Consider the following 19031-nt stretch of genomic DNA (forward strand, 5'->3'; position numbering starts at 1 on the left):
AAGTCAACTACTTTGATGTTTTTCCTGTCATGGCAGAGCTACTGCATTATTATTATTATTATTATTATTACTACTACTACTACTACTATTCCAAGGGTCAATTAATGACTCGTTTGCTTTTCACTTTGTTTAAATGTCTTTTCATAGGGTTACATCAACATACCAGTACACATTCAAATTCCAAAAAGCATCTGTGTTTTTGGCAGCCCTTAAATAATACATGTTTTGACAGTGTTTGCCTGTAGATAATCAGACTCAGCATGTGCCCTGTAGTAAGTCTTTTTCTTAATCAAGTGATTGCAAGGCTACAGGAACCAGCAGTGGGATTGAGGAATAAAAAAAGTAGCCTTTCTGTCTACGCACTGCCTCATTGTGGGGTCCGGGGAGTGTGTGTGGCTATTTCCTGTTGACAACTTTGTGTTCCTTTTAATTAATCATCTTTCTGCAATATTTGAACGGTGGCTTCTAATTGGGAAAGCTGTTCTCTTGATACAGGAGCAATTGCTTTTCCTCTAAGCCATCTAAACTAAAGATGGCATTTGCCACCACTGTATTTCCCCTCCCCACATGGTTCTCCCTGTTCAGTTTAAGGGAGCTAAAACAAGCCACTTGTGTGCATGCACGCGCTTGCATGCATGTGTGTTTGGAAATCAAATTGCTAAACTGATAAAAGGGAAACATTGAGGCATCTGATAGAGAACTGCTTTCCAAGACAATGTCCATCCATTTCATTGGGGTCCATTACACAGTCAGCCCTATAATGACTTGACAATTGTGTGGTCACGTCCAGAGCCAAAAGGAGTTTGCCAGGCTCCACATAAGCCACAGACTCTTCATCAGCACTGAAAACACAATGACTCCCACCTTAGCTATTACAAGAGCCTTCTCTCATCACTTCTCTCATTTGCTCAGGGAGCAAAACTTTAGTTAGTAGGTCACATCCTTTTTTCCAGGTCTTGATCTTAGCTGCTGTTATTAATAGGCAACATGCAGAATGCAGAAGCGGTAATGAAGTCGGGGACTCTTCTATTACCATTATCTTCTAAATCTTCTGTCCTCTGTGCACTGATGCTACTAATTCCTGCCCAGTGTCTTCTACAAGCTCACTAATCATTAAAAAAACAACAACCCACCAGAGCCTCCCATCCAAATCCTTAAAACCCCCCAGAAAATGCCCTGAGCAACTTATTGATGAGAGAACCCTGACACTGCAAAAGGAAACTCACATAATGCTTTGAGACGGAAATTAACTATTAGGCTGACATAGAGCTCTGGAGAAATCAGATGCAGACCTGGTAGGAGCAGCAGGGAGACAGAATATAACCCTAATGCAGCAAAGGACATCATGGCAGGGATATTGATGTTGGAACTAAGCCTTATTTTGGTTTGAGGTCTGTGTTGCTGGCAAGCAGCCGCTTCTCCTGCTGTGAACAGGCTGTAGAATGAAGATAACAAGAACTGTCTGCCCAGGACCACTGTAACTCTTAAGGCAGCAGTTAACTGACATGGAGCCCACAAGTAACGTAAATACTGGCCAAAGGCAGCATAGCACATGCTGCTGTTCCAAAATAAGGACTCTCCTGATAATCTAAGAAACAAAGGGGAAATAAATGGATGGCATGACTGATGCAGACTCACAACTTGTTTTAACAGGGGAGGGGAAATTAAAGGTTAACCTGCAAGCAAACACAATGCATAGGCTTAGTAAAAAAAGAAAGAAAAACCTTCCTCAGGAAGAAAACATAACATGTAAAAAAACCCCCACTTTTGTTCTCATTTTTAAATTAAAAGTAAAAAGTGGTATTTTTCCTAAGATGAATGCAATAGTAATAAAGAATGCTGCTTACAGGCTTTTGATATTTTCTGCCACTCCTGTTGTATACTGTGGATCTGTCTGCAAAGGAAAATTGAAGAGTACAAGTCAATAAGAACAGGCAGATTTAAGAAGTTGTCAATATGCATATTCTGCACCTCAGAGATCATGCTTACTAGCCCTGCTTATGCCAACATGCTTGTCCTGTTGCCAAGTGCTGCTAGTCTTGCCAAGGGCTGCCAGATACACTTTATTTTTAAATTTCCTACTTCAGAAGATGCAGTATGCGTTTACATTCTCAGCGGACTCCTAATAGCAAGATAAGGCAATTTGAAAAGTGAGATCTGGCAACAAAACAACATAATGAATGAATGAAAGGTCAGGATTTTATGCCCCAAATCAGAACCATCTTGGAAACAATGTTAAGGGAACAATAAAAGTGCATTTGGAGGGGAGGAGGGAAGAATCTAAGGATGCTTTCAGTTTCCCAAACAAGGAGTGGTTTCTGATCTAAGAAAACAGACAGCAAAATGAAGACAAGGTGCTTTATGGTCTTCGTAAATGGATGCAGCACGCATCTGCTCAAATAACTGCCTCAGAACTTGGCACCAGAAAATGAGAAGTACACATGTGCCTTCAGGAAATGCCACCTTGCCTTGCTCTGTAAGGCACTTCCTCATCAGACACCCAGTTTAGAGGAATTCTGCCTGTTCCATTTCAGTGTTGCCTTAAAGCACCCCAACACCACTTTAGCAGCCATAGGTCCCCCCCCCCCAAAAAATAATCCTAGATTGTCAAGAATGCTGGGAATGTTAGCTCTGTGAGTGTAGGGTGTGGATGTGGCCATAGTCTCTTGGTGAGCAACAGATCTTCAAATTTCCTCACACATTCAAAAGACATATATATAATGATATTCTTCTTTCATTTGTGGAAGTGACTTGTTTTAGCAGAACCTCCTGCAGAAAAGGGGGGCGGGGAGAGAGAAGAGGTGATGTTCACCAATTTAACCTCCCCCTGGCAGCCCCTTATGCCACTTTCCATGCTTTTCCAAAGGGTTCTCTAACTGTCCAGAGCAGAACTGGGGGAGAAAAAGGGGGCTGCAGAGGCATGGGGAAGTCAGCAAAAATTGCATCCCCCTCTTATGCCCAAGGGAGCAGTTAGTGGAGTTCCACTCTGGGCAACCTGAAATCCTAGCTATTTCAGTTCACTATCTCCTTAAAATTCTCACAAGATGCACAAACATTGGCTAAAAGCTAAGACAGAGACATTAAAATGTGTTGTCTGCAGACAAAGCATGCCAATCAAGCTCCTTAAAATTACTTGACATGCCATTTTTTCTTTGAATAATTTGTAAAAAAACAAAAAAAAAACAACATGTATCCAGGCAGTAAGAAAAGGACAGCATGAGTATCTTATCCAAAACAAGAAACAAAGGCACACAGAGGCTTTCCAGTGCATGCATGACATGCAAGAGAGACCCAGACAGCCCTTGATACACTACAGATCAACTTAAGTGTAAAGGGAAAAAAATATGTGAAGCAGGCCCAACTTCCAGTCTTGGGCAAGATGGTCTCAATGGTCCCCTACTGGTGGCTGCCCTTCCCCCACCGTGGACAACTTAGTAGCTTGAGGGTAGACTGACTGCCCGTGTCTGCAGCAGTCAATGAGTTAAAGCATGCTGCACAGATCTGGCACTCCATTCAGTGTATTTGCCCCCACACTGTTCCTGTTGCCACATAGCTGAGCCCCATAAGGTATGGTGGCAACAACATCAGCAGTGCCTCCTCCTGGGCTCCAGAGCCTCGCCATTTGCTGGAGTATATTCTGTACTGGGCCTGATGTGAAGCAGCCCTGAGTTCTCCTTTCTGCTAAGCAAAGTATCTCCCGTTTTAGGATAAGAAGCCATTTGCTCCACAAACGCAGCCATTTTGCTCCTCAAATGCAGCTTAATTGCAAAGTGGGAAGGAATTCCACATACAAAAATACCATCAATAAATGCTGAAAAAAGGAATCAGTAAAGGGGTCATTAAGGGCTGCTGTTCTCTTCGAAATAATTTGCTACTGAAGGCTATTTTTGCAGAAAGGATTTCTGGAAAGCAAGAAAAACTAATTTGTTTCAAGCTTGAGACAAATAATCCCGATGGGACCGCTACATGAAAAAAATATATACACACACAAACCCTGAGACAAAAAGTGGCCACAGCGGATTAATGTGCAAAGGTCATCTTAACTCTCAAATCCAGAAGCTGGTTATGATGTGAGGCATTTAGTACAGCAAAATGCATAGGCATTTTATTCAGTTAAGGTTCTTTTTGGGATCTCTAGCAGGGGGGGGGGGGGGTGGCAGCAAGTGCACAGGATCCTGAAAGAACACCCTTAAGGCAATTTTGTACCAGGCCCCTTTTTTAGAACAGCTGCCTAGCATTCTGCTGGAGCAAAGGTCAACAAGCCGAGTGCAATTTAAATTAAAGGGACATACACTAGTGCCTTCTTGGCAACAGCCATGCAGCCTTCTGCTAACATATTGACCCTCTACAGCTGAGTGCATCCAAGCATTGTTTCACACTGGAAACAGCCCGCTGGGCCCCATTGGCGGGATGTGCCCGATGATCCTTGTCGGACAGCAGCCTGAGGTTAGACTTATCTCCCTGTGCCAAAGGAGAAGTTGGCCCGCAGCCATGTGGAGAGAGACATCCTGCTGTTTCATGACTACATGCAGGCTCCTGGATCAGCATCAAGTCCCTGTCAGATGGACAATAAAGGGATACGGAGTTATCAAAGCTGGATTCGGAGGTGAGATGATAACTTTACCTCCGCAATCATGACAACAATGACAGAGTCTTCCTTTTCCTGCTGGTTGAGCTCTGAGATCAGAGAGTTTAGGGTATCTGTAAGATAGGAATGCACCTCCCGCTTGACGCTAGGGATCCCCATCACTATCGATACTGTAAATGAGCAGAAGAAAAATATAGTTAAAGTTAGCTTGCTAAAAAAACAACACACTTTCTCATGTCATACTTCACATCTCAAAGGAGCACAATTTCCTTTTCTACTTGTTTTTGGCAAAGTTCTCCATATATTCTGGATAATGAAGGTGGCTTGTCAAGAAGGACATCAAGAGCTTCATGGCACATCGATCACCATTGTTCACATGGGGGGGGGCAAGACAGCAGGAAGATGGGCACCAGGGGGCCAAATATGGCAATCCTGCCACTACGTTTGCACCAAACCAACCTCCCGGCCACCTTGCCCCTCCCACTTCCGGTAAGCAACAGTGACCCACATTCCAGAAAGCTAGCAAAGCAGTTCTGCACCACCCAGTAGCTGCTTCTGCTGGAGAATGAACTAATGCCCTCAAACAGAGTGTAGATGGATTTGTAGCAGTGGCCACCATGGCTGTCCTGGGATTGTAAGCTGGCAGAGAGTCCTCGTACACCATGTTGCTTTTGACTGAGGAAGCAGAATCTGCCCTACACTGCTAGAACAAGACTTGAGGGAATCAAAAGTAGAGATGTAACTTAAGTACTTTACCTTCTGGAGGTTTGGGTTTGTTCTAACAAAGTCTTAGCCAGATCCTCAAAAGACACACTATACCAGGGACCCCACAATCTTTTTAGGCCAGTGGGCACACTTGCAAATCTAAGAAATTGTTGTGGGTACCATAAAATATTTTACAGAAGAAAACCTGGTAATGCACATACCTAAATGTCAAAACAACAACAACATAAAGGCAGGCAACACCCTCCTTCCAGAAGAAAGGTAACTCCTGATCAAACAACCTCATCCTAAAATAAAACAACTAAATTAAAAACATTTTGAAAATTGAGGGGGCTTTGCAGTACCTAAAGGTCCCTCCTTTATGCAGTAAAGCATTGTCTCTTTAAAATAAAATAATATAGCACAGGCAATATACCCCTAAGACAGTTTCTGAATGGAAGGTACACAGCACTTGTGCTCAGCCTGGGCAGGTCATCTTGCCCATCTGTGCCACAAAGTGGTGTATAATGAGATAAGCGCAGAACAGTTCATATAACTGAAAGGAGAGACTCTAGCAAAGCAAACTGCCTGCCAGACCATTTCTAGGAGCTTCCTTCAGTCTCTGCTGGCTTGTGCACACAAACAGAATGAGAAGGATGGGAAGTTCATGGGCATACATGCCCTTGGCAGGTAAAGGGAAGCTGTTTTCCATGGAAGCACCATCTCAACCGTATCAGAAGCTGGCCACACAACCGGCCGGCTTCTCAAAAATGGCCACCACAGGAAGCGGCCTAGGTATGGCAGCAGCCATAACATATAAATCTTATGCATCCTTAGCTTGTCATTTGATAATTCCGTTAGGTCTGGGACAGGGTAGGCATGGGGGAAGAGTTGGAAGGGAAGTGGCCTAAAGAGCAACAAGAAACCCACGGCATCCACTTACCTCCGGTGCGTCCCTGTCCAACATGCACAGCCGGCTGCAGGCTGTTCTCCTTGGACAGCAAATGAGGCAAATGATGGAAGATGGTGGGGAGATGCAACACATTCTTGTTAGTGATATTCCAGAGTTTCAGTTTTGTTTCATCTGTTTGAGAAAAGAAAAGACGAACGTTCTGACATTTCCCCCAATGTTATAATGAGGAAGGAGGGAGACTGTTAAGCTTGAGGGCATGCCCACTTCATAGCACCATCTGGCCAGCTGAGATGATCACTTAACTTGGGTTAATCAGTCCAATCTTTTTCACTTGTACCCTATAATCCCATTACGTTTAGCAGGAATTATTTAAGGCTCAAGATAGATAAGCACACACCCAAGTCATTTGAGAGAAGAATAAAACTTAAACCAAACCTTTGGCAAAAAGGCCTAAATTTACACCTCGTATTATTGTGCTTTTACCAAATTTTGGACCTAATTTTGCCCCATTACTATGTACTAAATCTGGGGAGACTGAACACACTAGCGATCAGAAGTTCCAACAAGTCATTAAAAAATCACTTTGTTCAGGGTAGTAAAGTGTTGTTTAAAAGCAACTGTACTGAAACTTTTATTTTTAAAATGGTATTTATATTATACATCCATCCGGATTAAATTCATGAATTTTTATAAATAACGAAAGGGGGGGGATTCCACATTCAGCCCCTCTGAAGTGCTTATTCAATCACCACTAGGGAGCACTGAAGGCCATCTTCTGCAGGCTGCCTCTGCTACCAGTGTAGCCTATGAAGGCAAGAATGGGCTTTCACTGCAGAAGGAAGCAACATTTACAAGGCTGCCCAAATAATGATGAACCTTTGGCTCTCCAGATGTTGTCAGGAGAGGACATGATGATGAACCTTTGGCTCTCCAGATGTTGTCAGGCTTCGCTCCAGCTACCATAGCCAATGGTCAGGGAAGGTGGGAACTGTAATTCAACATACTTGGAGAGTCTCAGGTTCCCCATCCTTGGCCTATGGGAAGCTAGGATAATTGCAAAAGAAAGAAGCAGGCAGTCAGGCCATTTGAAAACACAACTGCACAAGTGGGTGCGAGGAATAATATTTGTGGCAATTCATAAGGGACCAGACTCATAAGCAGGCGGAGACAAGTAACTTGGTTGCCAAAATTTAAGCGCATAGAAGTATAACTTTCACAGAGATTTCACATACCATGTGACAGTAGCTGGCAAGTTGAAGATTACTATGTTTTCACTGGATTTCCAACATTTTTTTCATCCTATTCACATCACATACATAGTGAGGGTGTGATATAGGTGAAGGGAAATGTCTTAATGCCACTCACACCCGCCCTGCCAATAATATTTTCAGTCTTTATACGCTCAACAAAACATCCAAATGACCTGCCCCCTGTGGAAAGGCATGCCTGTCTATCTGCTGATCTATGTGAATGCGCATACTTCTGTGGAGAAGCTTCTTCTCTGCAGCTTCAGTGTATCATGAGCTCATCCTTGTTAAAGCCAGATTTACCAGATAAGCTGCTCCACGTCCGGTTTATATCCCTCAGGGCCTGCTTCTCAGAGATGGCTCGCTTTATCTCATCCAGGACTAGGTTCAGCTCCTTCGATCGCTTGAGGCTCTCCTGTTCTGCAGCATGCAAGCGGTCTCTTAACGCTAGGAACTCTCGCTGGTAGATATCCACAACATCACCTGCACAAAAGAGAAAATGCTGATTGTTATTATTTTGCTGAAAAAGGAAGGATTTCTGTAGTGCAGACAAATTGGTTCCATGTGGAGAGGGGGAGGCAGGGAAGAGGGAGCACCCTCCTCCTCTTACTGGTTTGGAAGGGGGGGGCAGACTTTTGATTCAACTAGAAGTATATTACTCAGTTCAATGTGCTCATTTGGGTCCTACACACCTCTAAACATTCACACCTGCATTCATGGTTAATGCCTTTGGGCAGAAGTACAGATAAATTTAGAAGTAGCCGAGAGCAAAGTCACTGTTAAATGGTTTATATATAAACTGGATCCCTTCGAAAGTCACCTTGAGCTGGAAGCTTGCTATGCAATACATAGAATTGCCCATTTTGTTAGAATACCTACTAAGGAAAACAGAGGGAAGCAGCGACTGGTTTCTTCTGCTTCACTGTGATCATATATGTAGAACAGCTAAGGGAGTAATTTGTTTGAAGTAGTATGTCAGAAATTGGCTCATACACACACATTGTAAGGTGGGAGGGGGAGGTTAGCCTACTGGCATGTCCACTGAGGATTTGCAAGTGAAAACAACAGGATGAGCATGTCATTTTTTACCATTCCAAGTAAGTGGATAAATACCACAGACATCTATATCCCCCTCCCCATCCTCTGAGTTTTGTTTGCTTATGAGTTTTCATGTGTGGGCTAATCCACTGAACTTGGAGTAAGGTTACACTAGTGGATCTGTGCCCTGCCAAGCACATCCTGGCATTTTGAATAAGACTTCGAAAAACATTTCAGAAAATAACCAATGCTAACTAATTTGATATTCCTAATTTCCCAGGTGTTAAGTTCATGTTTTAACTATACTGAGGAAGTAAACGCCATTTTAAAACATGCCATTTAAGGAAACAGGGAGAACCTACTGTGTCATGGAAATACTGTTCTGGCTTGCCCTTTCAGACCCAGCAATTACAGGAAACGTCACTTTGAAAAACCAAAGGGGGGGTTGTGTGTGGGGGGGGGTGCACGCCTCAGGACTATATTTGAAACCAGGAATGATAAACCAATCTTAAATTTAACCTCATCTCAAACATTCAAATGGGTATTTCACAATGCTAAGTGATGTTATTATTAATATTACTATAGCAACCAGTGTTCCCGAGACCAGCCACCAGAAAGACACAAAAATAGCCTCTCCACACATACACAAAACATGAAAAAAAAACCCTCTGAATTGTTTCCCACACTCCTGATGCATTGTGTACAAACTGGAATTCCAGCAGCGACCAATTTAAAGAGAATGGAAAAGTAATAAAAGGGCTAAATTAAAATTCCAGGCCAAAGGCTCTGTAATGAAAAAAAAATTCATGAAGACTACAGAACCAGGATTCTTGCCACCATCACCTCATGGCCAGGTCAGGAGAAGCTCAAAAGTCAGATCTGCAAGGCACCTTTCTCCAGCTGCATCCGAACTGCCAGCTGCTTCCGAACAGACCTGCATGAATAATTAAGGGAAGGATACAGGACCTCAGACTGCCCCCTTAGACAGATGGCACAAGGCAGCTCTTGGGAAAACAAAATCAATGGATGGAGCGAGTATTTAATTAGCAGGCTGTTAGGCAATTCCCTGAGTGTCCTATATGTAAACCATGCTTCTGATTAGCTAGAAGTACACTGCAGGCAAAGTCAAATTCATATTATTTTCAGCAGGACATACCCAGAAGGCAGTGATGGACAAGCAGCTGCTCCCCCAGCCCTGACTTTTATCTACCAAAGGCTTCTGGCTCAGTCCCTCCCTCCCCGTCTTAAAATCAGCGATGAGTGAAGACTGCAAGATGACCCTGCTCAGATCCTGCTGGCACAGAAATCAGAGATATTGCTCCTCCACAGAATTTATACTGATGGAGCACAAGAAGGCACTTGGGCAGAAATAAAGCTGTAGCAAAGGTTGTGATTTTTCACGGCAGATGTATGCTTGGCTTGCCCATTGCCAACTCACAAACTCACCAACAGAGTCATATTTCCAAGGTATTTGTTACCTGAGTACAACAGTACAGCTGCAGAACCATCAAATGGCATTTTATATTCTGCAGAAAATCTCTTAAAGCACCATTCTTGCGCTGTCTAAAGGGCAGCCTTTACATGATCCAACAATCTCTCTGTAAAGCCAAGCCCTTTCCTCCTTTGGACCCTACAAGCTGCAACAGATAGCAACTGTTCAGAAGTGCCAAGGGCAAGGCTTAAGGGAACAGGCCTTTCCAGGAGCAAGATGTGAAACTGAACTCCACACTAGTTGTAGGAATGAACATGGATTCAACCTGTTCAGAGAACCAGAGTACTTTAAAGCCGACTACCAAAATAAAGGCCAAAGACACAGTATGATGCATAGACCCAGAACACAAAGTAGGGGGCAGGAACCTACACCTAGACACACGAGTAGGATTCAACAGAGTGCAAGAAGAAATGGTTCCTTGAATGCTTATGTTATTGATGGCTCTCCTGTCCCATCCCAGAGGATGTGCTCAGCTCAGAGCAAGGGAGGAAAAATTGTGGCAAGTCCAGCCTTTAAGCACTGCCTAAACATACCCATGTTATAATTCTGGATCAGCCCAGTGCAGTTAAGGAAAGCAAGGTGCAACTTAACTTTTGCTTCAAAAATATTTTACATAAAACCTGGAAGATGAATAGAATTCTCTATTCAGTAGTTTAAAAAGAAGCCAATTCCCCCATCACAGGTACAGTAGGAGGATAAATGTCACTGATTATTGGTCATTAATGATCTGCCTGTTTCATCAGAGAGTGGCACTGCTCATTAACCTGGAAAGATGAGGCAACATCGGAGAGATTCCCTTTCATTAGCTGGAAATTTCAAATGTGAAACTGTATCTGGTTTTAATGCTTCTGATTTGTAAGGCTCAGAGCTACTTTGCTCCCAATTTCCTGTCTCTGTCTCTCCCCAAGCCCCAAACAATTTTAGCCTGTAAAGACAGGACAGGCAATTTATAAGTAGTCCCCTAGTTGTGAAAGATGATGATGATCATTATATTTATGCATACCCCACCTTTTCCCTTGATGGCACTCAAGGTCGCTTACAGATAAAATCAAGAATCGCTTAAAACATAGAGAAAGCCATCATTAAAAACAATTAAACATTAATAGAATTAAAACCAGATACGCAAATAAAACCTGTTAAATAATGAAACAGCAAGGCACCAGCCCTTTCATTAAACGCAATCAGTTCTCAAAGGCTGTAAAAATCAGTTTTACAAAGGCTGTAAAAATATGATTCAGACAATGTCTCCCCCACCTACAAAAGCCAGAAAGAAACAAAGAAATGGCTAAAATCATCATTCTAAAAGTCAGAGGCCGTCTTATGAAATACTCTTAGTTTCCCCTAATCTGATTTTGAAATGTGGAGCAATCCTTAGCCTTCCTTAGGTCTCTCCCTATGAGGATATTAAAAGCCTGCAAGTACTTCGGTGAAGGGCCATAGCTCGGTGGAAGGGCCCCAAATTCAATCTCTGGCATCTTCAGGTTGGGAGATGAAAGAAGTACCAACACCCCATGCTGTACACATGAGGAAGCAGACTACAGAGACACATTAAGAGGTCAAGACTGAATCATTTGGGGTTCAGTTGTTTGCTACGTATATCACTTATAGCAGGGATAGATGCATGAAAGACAGTCTCCCACTTTAACAACACACTCACCATATTGATGCCTGTCTGTTTAGTTAATACATACAAATATTTATCTTTTGTTTGTTTAAGGTAAGATGACAATGCTAACCTATGGGGCGGGAAGCATGTTTCCTAGGAAGCATAATGTAAATAACAGAAAATCAGTCTCAGAGCAACTCAGAATGGGATTGTTCTGAGGCCAAATGTGGAGAAAGTTTGAGGAAATGTGTTGTTGAGCAGGATTTCAGGAATAGTTTCCAACCTGATGCTGTAAATGATATGCCAGAATACAATGCTACAACCATAAAATAAACTAGTTTGAGAAATAGTTCATACATGCCAGCTCTATGCTGGAACACATCAGGCAAAGTATTTTGCCAGCTAATGAACAAACTGTACTGACTTGAAAACCTACACTTTGGGGTCTGTGCCAAGTTTTGCAACCTGGCACATTTGCTACTCAGCTTTTACTGCCTTGAATTTCAAAGCAAACACTGACCAAAATATCTACAGCCACAGCACCACTTGGCAAATGTATTACTGCACTGAACCATTTACAAAAAAATCCGGCAGAGCCTAGATGGATAGCCCTTCAGTGGGATCAAGGAGAGAACCTGCCAAAGATGACAGAAATGCCCTTGAAATAAGTGCTTTAGGGTCCTGAAATCCAATAAATGTGCCTTTCCACTTCATGTAACAACCTGAAGAGATCCCAATAATTAGCTAGTTGAGGTGCAGCTTAATGGCTACCATCAAGAAATGGCTCCTGTGAAAGTACTAAGAATTTCAGCTAATTATTAAAAACTTTCTAGACTAGTATAAATATATTGAAAACTTGAAATGAAATAGGAATACATATCTGGGAAACATTTAATAAGAAACAAAAGCAGTGACTTACAAGGGATGACCATATTTACCAAACCCACTGCATGGTGCTATTTTTTGTAACAGAAAGAGGCCAAGGGTTACCACATGTGTTTTAAGATATCAGGAGCTGACTATAACAGCAGGCACCCCTTCATTTTTTTCCTTTTCTCCCCTGGACTCTCCCCTTCTTGCTGCAAATTTTTTGCACCCTTCTTCTGCCAGCTTAAAAATAAAAAAAGCTCCCTTACAATTAGGATTTGAAAATAAGATTTGACCTTGGAAAATATTTAAATGTGCATAGGGACTGCAGCCACTATAACTATATAGATTTACTCACATGGCATCTAAATAATATTTATGCTACTCTATGAATTGGTATCATCATTATCGTCACGGTATGTATCACTTGGGAAAGAGACCTGAGGCTGACAGTACCCCGCCAAAGTCCATTCAGTAGGTTCACACCTTAAGGTAGCAGTGACTAGTGAGGTGAGATGGAAAGCAATAAGCAGTTGCTGAGCAACAAATGAGAGTTACCAGCAAGTGTCTGTTGGAGGCAGCTGAGTCAGGAGGCTGCTCACACTGCACTGGGCAACCATGCTGCTGGCTGAATAGCTAGTTCTCTTGGACATGTTATATTTAGAATCATAGAATTGTAGAAAGGACCATGAGCATCATCTAGTCCAGGGGTAGGCAACCTAAGGCCCGGGGGCCGGATGTGGCCCAATCGGGAATCAGCGTGTTTTTACATGAGTAGAATGTGTCCTTTTATTTAAAATGCATCTCTGGGTTATTTGTGGGGCATAGGAAATTGTTCATTTCCCCCCCTTCAAAATATAGTCCAGCCCACCACATGGTCCGCGGGACGGTGGACCGGCCCACAGTTGAAAAATGTTGCTGACCCCTGATCTAGTCCAATCCCCTGCAATGCAGGAATCTCAGCTAGCTCATACATGACAGGTTGCCATCCAATCTCTGCTTAAAAACTTGCAACTTGAACACACGATGATGTATCTGAATCATCTGCAACCTGAATTATGATGACATAATCCTTCTGAACTTAGAAAAAATGCAATCCGTGTCCAAATAATTCCATGAGGCTGCAATGTCATTCATAATCCAAACGGCACTTAACATGTGGCTCAGCATGCACCTTTAAAAGTTCTCACATATATCTAAATTCAAGCTTAGCCATGAGACACCCCTCCCCATTACACACCATGTTCACCCAAAGCTCACAGTTAAAAAGTAAATGCTGCACATCAGATTTTTTTAAAAATTGAGAAAACGTAATAATAATTATTATTATTTTGCACATGATCATTCAGAGACCAGCTGATCAACATAGCTCAGTCTCTTGAAACGCTCATAAGACCAACACTAAAGCACCATACCATATGGTAAGGGAGGAACAGGAATCTTCCTGCAGTGAAACATCCTGTGTCTGGGGCCCAAGGCAGTTGCCAGGAGGAAGAGGCTTGCTGGAGCGCACAGCTGACAGATGCAACATTGTGATGGATAATAATCTGTGCCATCTCTGACCTGCTGTTTACAGAAATAAGGGGGCAATCTTATCACAAGTGCCTTCCAGTTTTCAGACAAGGGGATTGGAGGGGGAGAGAAAGCCCCTACGTAGCAAGATGAATGTGACTTCTTCTCTGAGAATATGTTGTTTCCATGCTGCCTTCTTGTGAAGCAAGCCTTCACAAGGCAGTTTACTTTTACTTTTTAAGAGTAAACGCAAAAAGAGTGGAGTATGCCTGAACTAATGTCAGAGTATGTCTGAGGCCTTTACAGCTGGTTCTAATGTTATGGTTAAGTCCAGTCAAAGACAACAATTGGGTTGCGGTGCTCATCTCTCTTTTAGGCCAAGGGAGCCGGTGTTTTTCCATGGACAGCTCTCCAGGTTGTGTGGCCAGCATGACTAAACCGCTTCTGGCACAACAGGACACCGTGACAGAAACCAAAGCGCACGGAAACACTGTTTACCTTCCCACCACAGTGGTACCCGTTTATCTACTTGCACTGGTGTGCTTTCGAAGTGCTAGGTTGGCAGGAGCTGGGACAGAGCAACAAGAGCTCACTCCGTCGCAGGGATTCAAACCGCTGACCTTCTGATCAGCAAGCCCAAGCAGCTCAGTGGTTTAGACCACAGCGCCACCCGTGTCCTGGTTCTGATGTAGACCTCTCCTACCCCAAAGACTGCAAGCTGACATTTTATTGCTTCTGCACTCATGTAAAATAATCCATTTACCCATGTTAGAATAGCAGAATGGACCTGCCCCCCCCATAATCAGTATTTAAACCGATTACAGCTTATATTCAAAGAAGTTTAGTACAGATGTGATGCCAGCTGACTGCCTAACCCTCGGGAGGTGATCCACAGCACCACACTGGTTTATGAGCTGTTCCCCACTCCTTTTCAGTCTTGGAGCTAATGATGGCTAGTATCGTGTCTGCACAAATGTTTTTGTCGCATCCCACTTCTAACCTGGTTTGCAAACTGTCATTTGGTGCTAACTATGATTAGCAAAATGCTAGTGCAGTTGTAAGATCAACTACAGTGCACTCCAAAACTGGAAGGGTGGGGGAAATGACAATGCAAGGGGGCGGGGAGAGATGGCAAGGAGTTGGTGCAAGCTCAGGGATGTCTATTCAGCTTTTCCCAACCTGGAGTCACCCATATGTTTTGGGTGATTAGTTTATATATTTTCATAAACCGCTAAGGGTTTTTCTTGCAATCAAGTGGTATAACATTTTTGTGAAATAAATAAAATAAATACTCCCACCATCCCTGACCATTAGCTATGCTTGCTGGAGCTGATGGGAGTTGTAGTCCAACAACACCAGGCTGGAGAAGGCTAACCTAAGCCATGGGTTCCCAAATTGTGGTCCATGAGCTTCATACAGGTGGTCCACAGCATGTATGGAAAAAGCAATGAAAAATCCTACAGCATCTAGCACAGCACATTACAACTGATACAACAGTCAGGAAAACCATTAACTGCTCCACCAGGACCCTTAGCAATTTAAAGTCGTCTGTGGGGTTGGGGGAAGTTTGGCAACTACCAGCCTAAGCAATTGCCTGACAGCTTTAGGCCTTCACTAGGCCAATATTAGGAAAGCAGATCCACACAGTTTAAGGCTCTCCTCCCTTTCACTGTGGATTTTTGCTCTAAGCCCCCACCCACCCCCACCGACAGAGCTACTTCATTAACAGACTAATTATTCAAGGCGTGCAGCACAAATAAAAGCTTTCTAAGCATTTTCTCTGTTCTGTACAAAACAGGAGTTTTGTTTTTGTTTCTATGTTCTCATTTGATTGGGGAATAAAACATGCTGGGAATAAACAACAGAACATATTATGGGGGAAGGGGGGGCAGATAATCAACATCTAAAAATAACGTAATAGAAAGGATGGATTCCTAAGTTAATGAATGCCTGTTGGTTACCAAAAAGGAGAACATAAGCAATTCTGTATGGTGCAATGGTAATAGTCCTATTTTAAACAGTAAGTGTTCAGCATGACTCATTGCAATTGCTAAAAGAGTGGAGTTGTGAATCTGATGAAGACCCAGTGCTACCTCGGGCTGGAGGTGAAGGAAGGTGTGTAGGATCTAATTAAGCATTCCAGAGATATATAAGAGATGGTTAAACCCAATGAACTATAGTTAACCAACACCATAGGAAAAGTCTTTTCATAAAGACATCTGAGAAACGGCAAGGTTTAAATCCCACTTTCTACACAAATTTCAAATTAGAGCAAAGTTTTAAAATGAGGAGCTGACATTTGTGACTTGTTTAAAAGTCTCACTTCTCAGCTGCTCCTTAACTAAGGTAAAATTCACATTCTTCCTAATCTTCTATTTAAAAGCTACTGTACAGATCAGAAAGTATTTTTATTTTTGCAAACTACTGCACACCACTTGGCATCCTGCAGACTAATGAATTCACCAGACAACCATTAAAAATAGAAGGAAGGTTTTCAAAGAAGCAAAAATTCTTCCCTTTACAACTTATCTATAATTGCGATTTCCCACGAGCAAAAAGTGCAATTCAATCATTTCAAAAAAATCTCTTAATCAACATACACTAGAAAGTATTAAACAGATATAATTCCTCCTCACACAAAAAAATATTTCAGTACTGGTATATACTTTCAGATTAATAATTCAGTGCCATCTGAATTCTTGGTAATGCAGAGGTAAATTTAAAAGTTCAGTAATTATACTGATCCTACCAATCAGTTACAGCATCTAAGATACTTGAGTCTTCCGAGCAGTTTCAAATTAGCCAAAAAGAGAAAACATAAAGATTTGTAATTAGCATTCTTTGGCATACAGGTACAATCATAACCAACAAAATTCATAGACAAGTTTGCAAGTTTATATTTTCTCTTATTTCCATAGCCATTCCAATCTTGATGGGCAGTAAATTACGCCTTATTCTGAGTTTATAAGTGATGCTAGAAGCAACTTGCACACAGTATGGAAATGCTTCTGTAGCAAAACTCAATAATTATTCCACAACAAAGCAAAATTGGCCAGTGTCAGACAGAGGCGGAGCTAGCTGCTCTGGCACCCAGAGTGGCGCACATGCAGTGCACCCAGGAACAGGGCTAGCCATCTGCTGGGGCGGGGCGAGCATCCCAGGGGGGGTGGCCTGGCAATGTCACCCCCCTCAGGGATGACACCCGGGGTGAACCGCACCCACCACACACCCCTTCCTCCACCAGTGGTGTCAGGAAGTCATAAAGGATGATATCAGATCCCGTATATCTGTAACAAAACATATGTTGTAGATATTTTTCCATATTTATTATTCTATTTTTGTGATATACAAATGACATGAGAAAACTTGGGATACTTGTTTGTATAATATTATTCTTGTTAAATAAACCCAATCAATCAATCAATCAATCATTTTTTATTAAGGATTTTCTTAGGTTACAAAAGTACGTGCGCTGTTTCTATTTTCAGGTTGTAGAATCTTTTCCACAGATCAGTTTCATTCGATGTGAAACATAAATGTTGCATGCAGTATAAGGTTGGGGTAGAAGAGTGGTGCGGAGTGAGAAGGGGTGGTAAATTTGCATTCTTTTACTTAGGGCATGTGTGAGTTTTTTTGTGTCAGTGTCACTTGGGTAGGTTCTCTTTCTATTCATTTATTAGTTTTCATGGGCAGTGAGAGAATGTTGAGCGGGGAGCTCAGGGTTGCCTTTAGTTGACTGCAGTGAGATGTGTTTTTGTGTGTGAGGAGGGGGAGGGGTTGTTGGGCCAAGCTAGCCATATTGATTCGCATGCTGTCAGTGGATTCTTGTTGTTGTCTTGTCCGGCTTTGTGCGTAAGAAAGGGGAGACACACCAGGGTGAAGGCTTCCTCCTTTATTTGTCTCTGTGTCAGTTTCAGTCTGTTGGTTAGCTTTTCTAGTAATGCTGTTTCACGTGAAATTTGGTACCAGTGGTCCAGGTTCACTCCTGACAGGTCTCCCCAGTGTCTAGCTATAGTGCTTCTGGTTGCTGAGAGTAGGTGGGTAATAATAATAATAATAATAATAATAATAATAATAATAATAAATTTAATTTATATCCCGCCCTCCCCAGCCGAAGCCGGGCTCAGGGCGGCTAACAACAATCAAGCTCTTTATAGTGTGAGTGATTGACTTAGAAAATATTCAATAGGGCCAGTTCTGGGGTGCCTTGTTATTTTGCATATTTCTTGTAGGACTGCCATCCAAAAGGGTTGGATTTGGGGGCAATCCCACCACATGTGAAGCTACATGCCTGTGGAGGTGCAGCCTCTCCAGGATTTTGGTGAGGTTCCTCACCAAAATGAGGAACACCAACACCAATCAGTGTCAATTTCCATGGTGTTAGGTGCTATCTATCAGTAAGATTCAAAGAGAGTTCCCTACATTTGGCTGAGATGGATTTAAAGGGAGATTTAGACCACATTTTAGTCCATTGGGTAGGATTTATTTTGTAGCCTATGTCATGCTCCCATTGTTTTTTGTTTTGTTTTTAATGTTGAGGAGGGTTGTGGGATTATGGAGTAGCATTTTGTATATTGTGGATACCATCTCCTTGCTGTGTCCCTCTGCTACCAGGAGAAGATTTTCAAAGGTGGTCAAGAGCCTAGTGGCTGCTGTTTGTACTGCTGGGTTGCTTAGGAAGAGGTGTAGTTGGTGGTGTGTTAGCTAGGGTATTTGGGTGTCCCCTAGTTTGTCTTGTATTTCTTGTGTTGATATGGGTTTGTTATTTTCATAGAAGTGTGTTAGGCGGTATAGGCCTTTGGCTTGCCAAGTTTTTATTTGGAAGTTTTGGGCTATGTGATGGAATAGTGGGTGATGAGCCAGGGGGGTCTGTGGGGATGGGGTTGGGGTCAGTTTGCCTACTTTCTCCTTCCATGGACTGTGCAAACCTGCTTGGTATAAACTGCTCTTGAAGCCAGCTGGAAGACTACAATTGGTGCATGATCAAGAAATGATATTTGGGATACAAAACACAGTTTAAAATTTTACATTTTACGGTACCTGAAAATCTTAAAATTTGCTAGCAC

General features: G+C 42.5%; 1 protein-coding gene across 1 annotated transcript in view; it reads right to left on the bottom strand.

The window, feature by feature from the left end:
- The window catches only part of MGAT4B (alpha-1,3-mannosyl-glycoprotein 4-beta-N-acetylglucosaminyltransferase B), an 88631-nt gene that overhangs the window by 34037 nt on the left and 35563 nt on the right, over positions 1-19031 (bottom strand). The window contains exons 2-5 of the mRNA XM_081899443.1: positions 7754-7933; positions 6234-6374; positions 4625-4758; positions 1848-1894 (exon numbers count right to left, since the gene is read on the bottom strand). Coding sequence (XP_081755569.1) covers positions 1848-1894; positions 4625-4758; positions 6234-6374; positions 7754-7933 — 502 coding nt within the window. The remainder of the gene's footprint in view (positions 1-1847; positions 1895-4624; positions 4759-6233; positions 6375-7753; positions 7934-19031) is intronic.

This window comes from Podarcis melisellensis (genome assembly GCF_964234715.1).
Source record: "Podarcis melisellensis genome assembly, chromosome: 2".
Lineage (NCBI taxonomy): Eukaryota > Metazoa > Chordata > Lepidosauria > Squamata > Lacertidae > Podarcis > Podarcis melisellensis.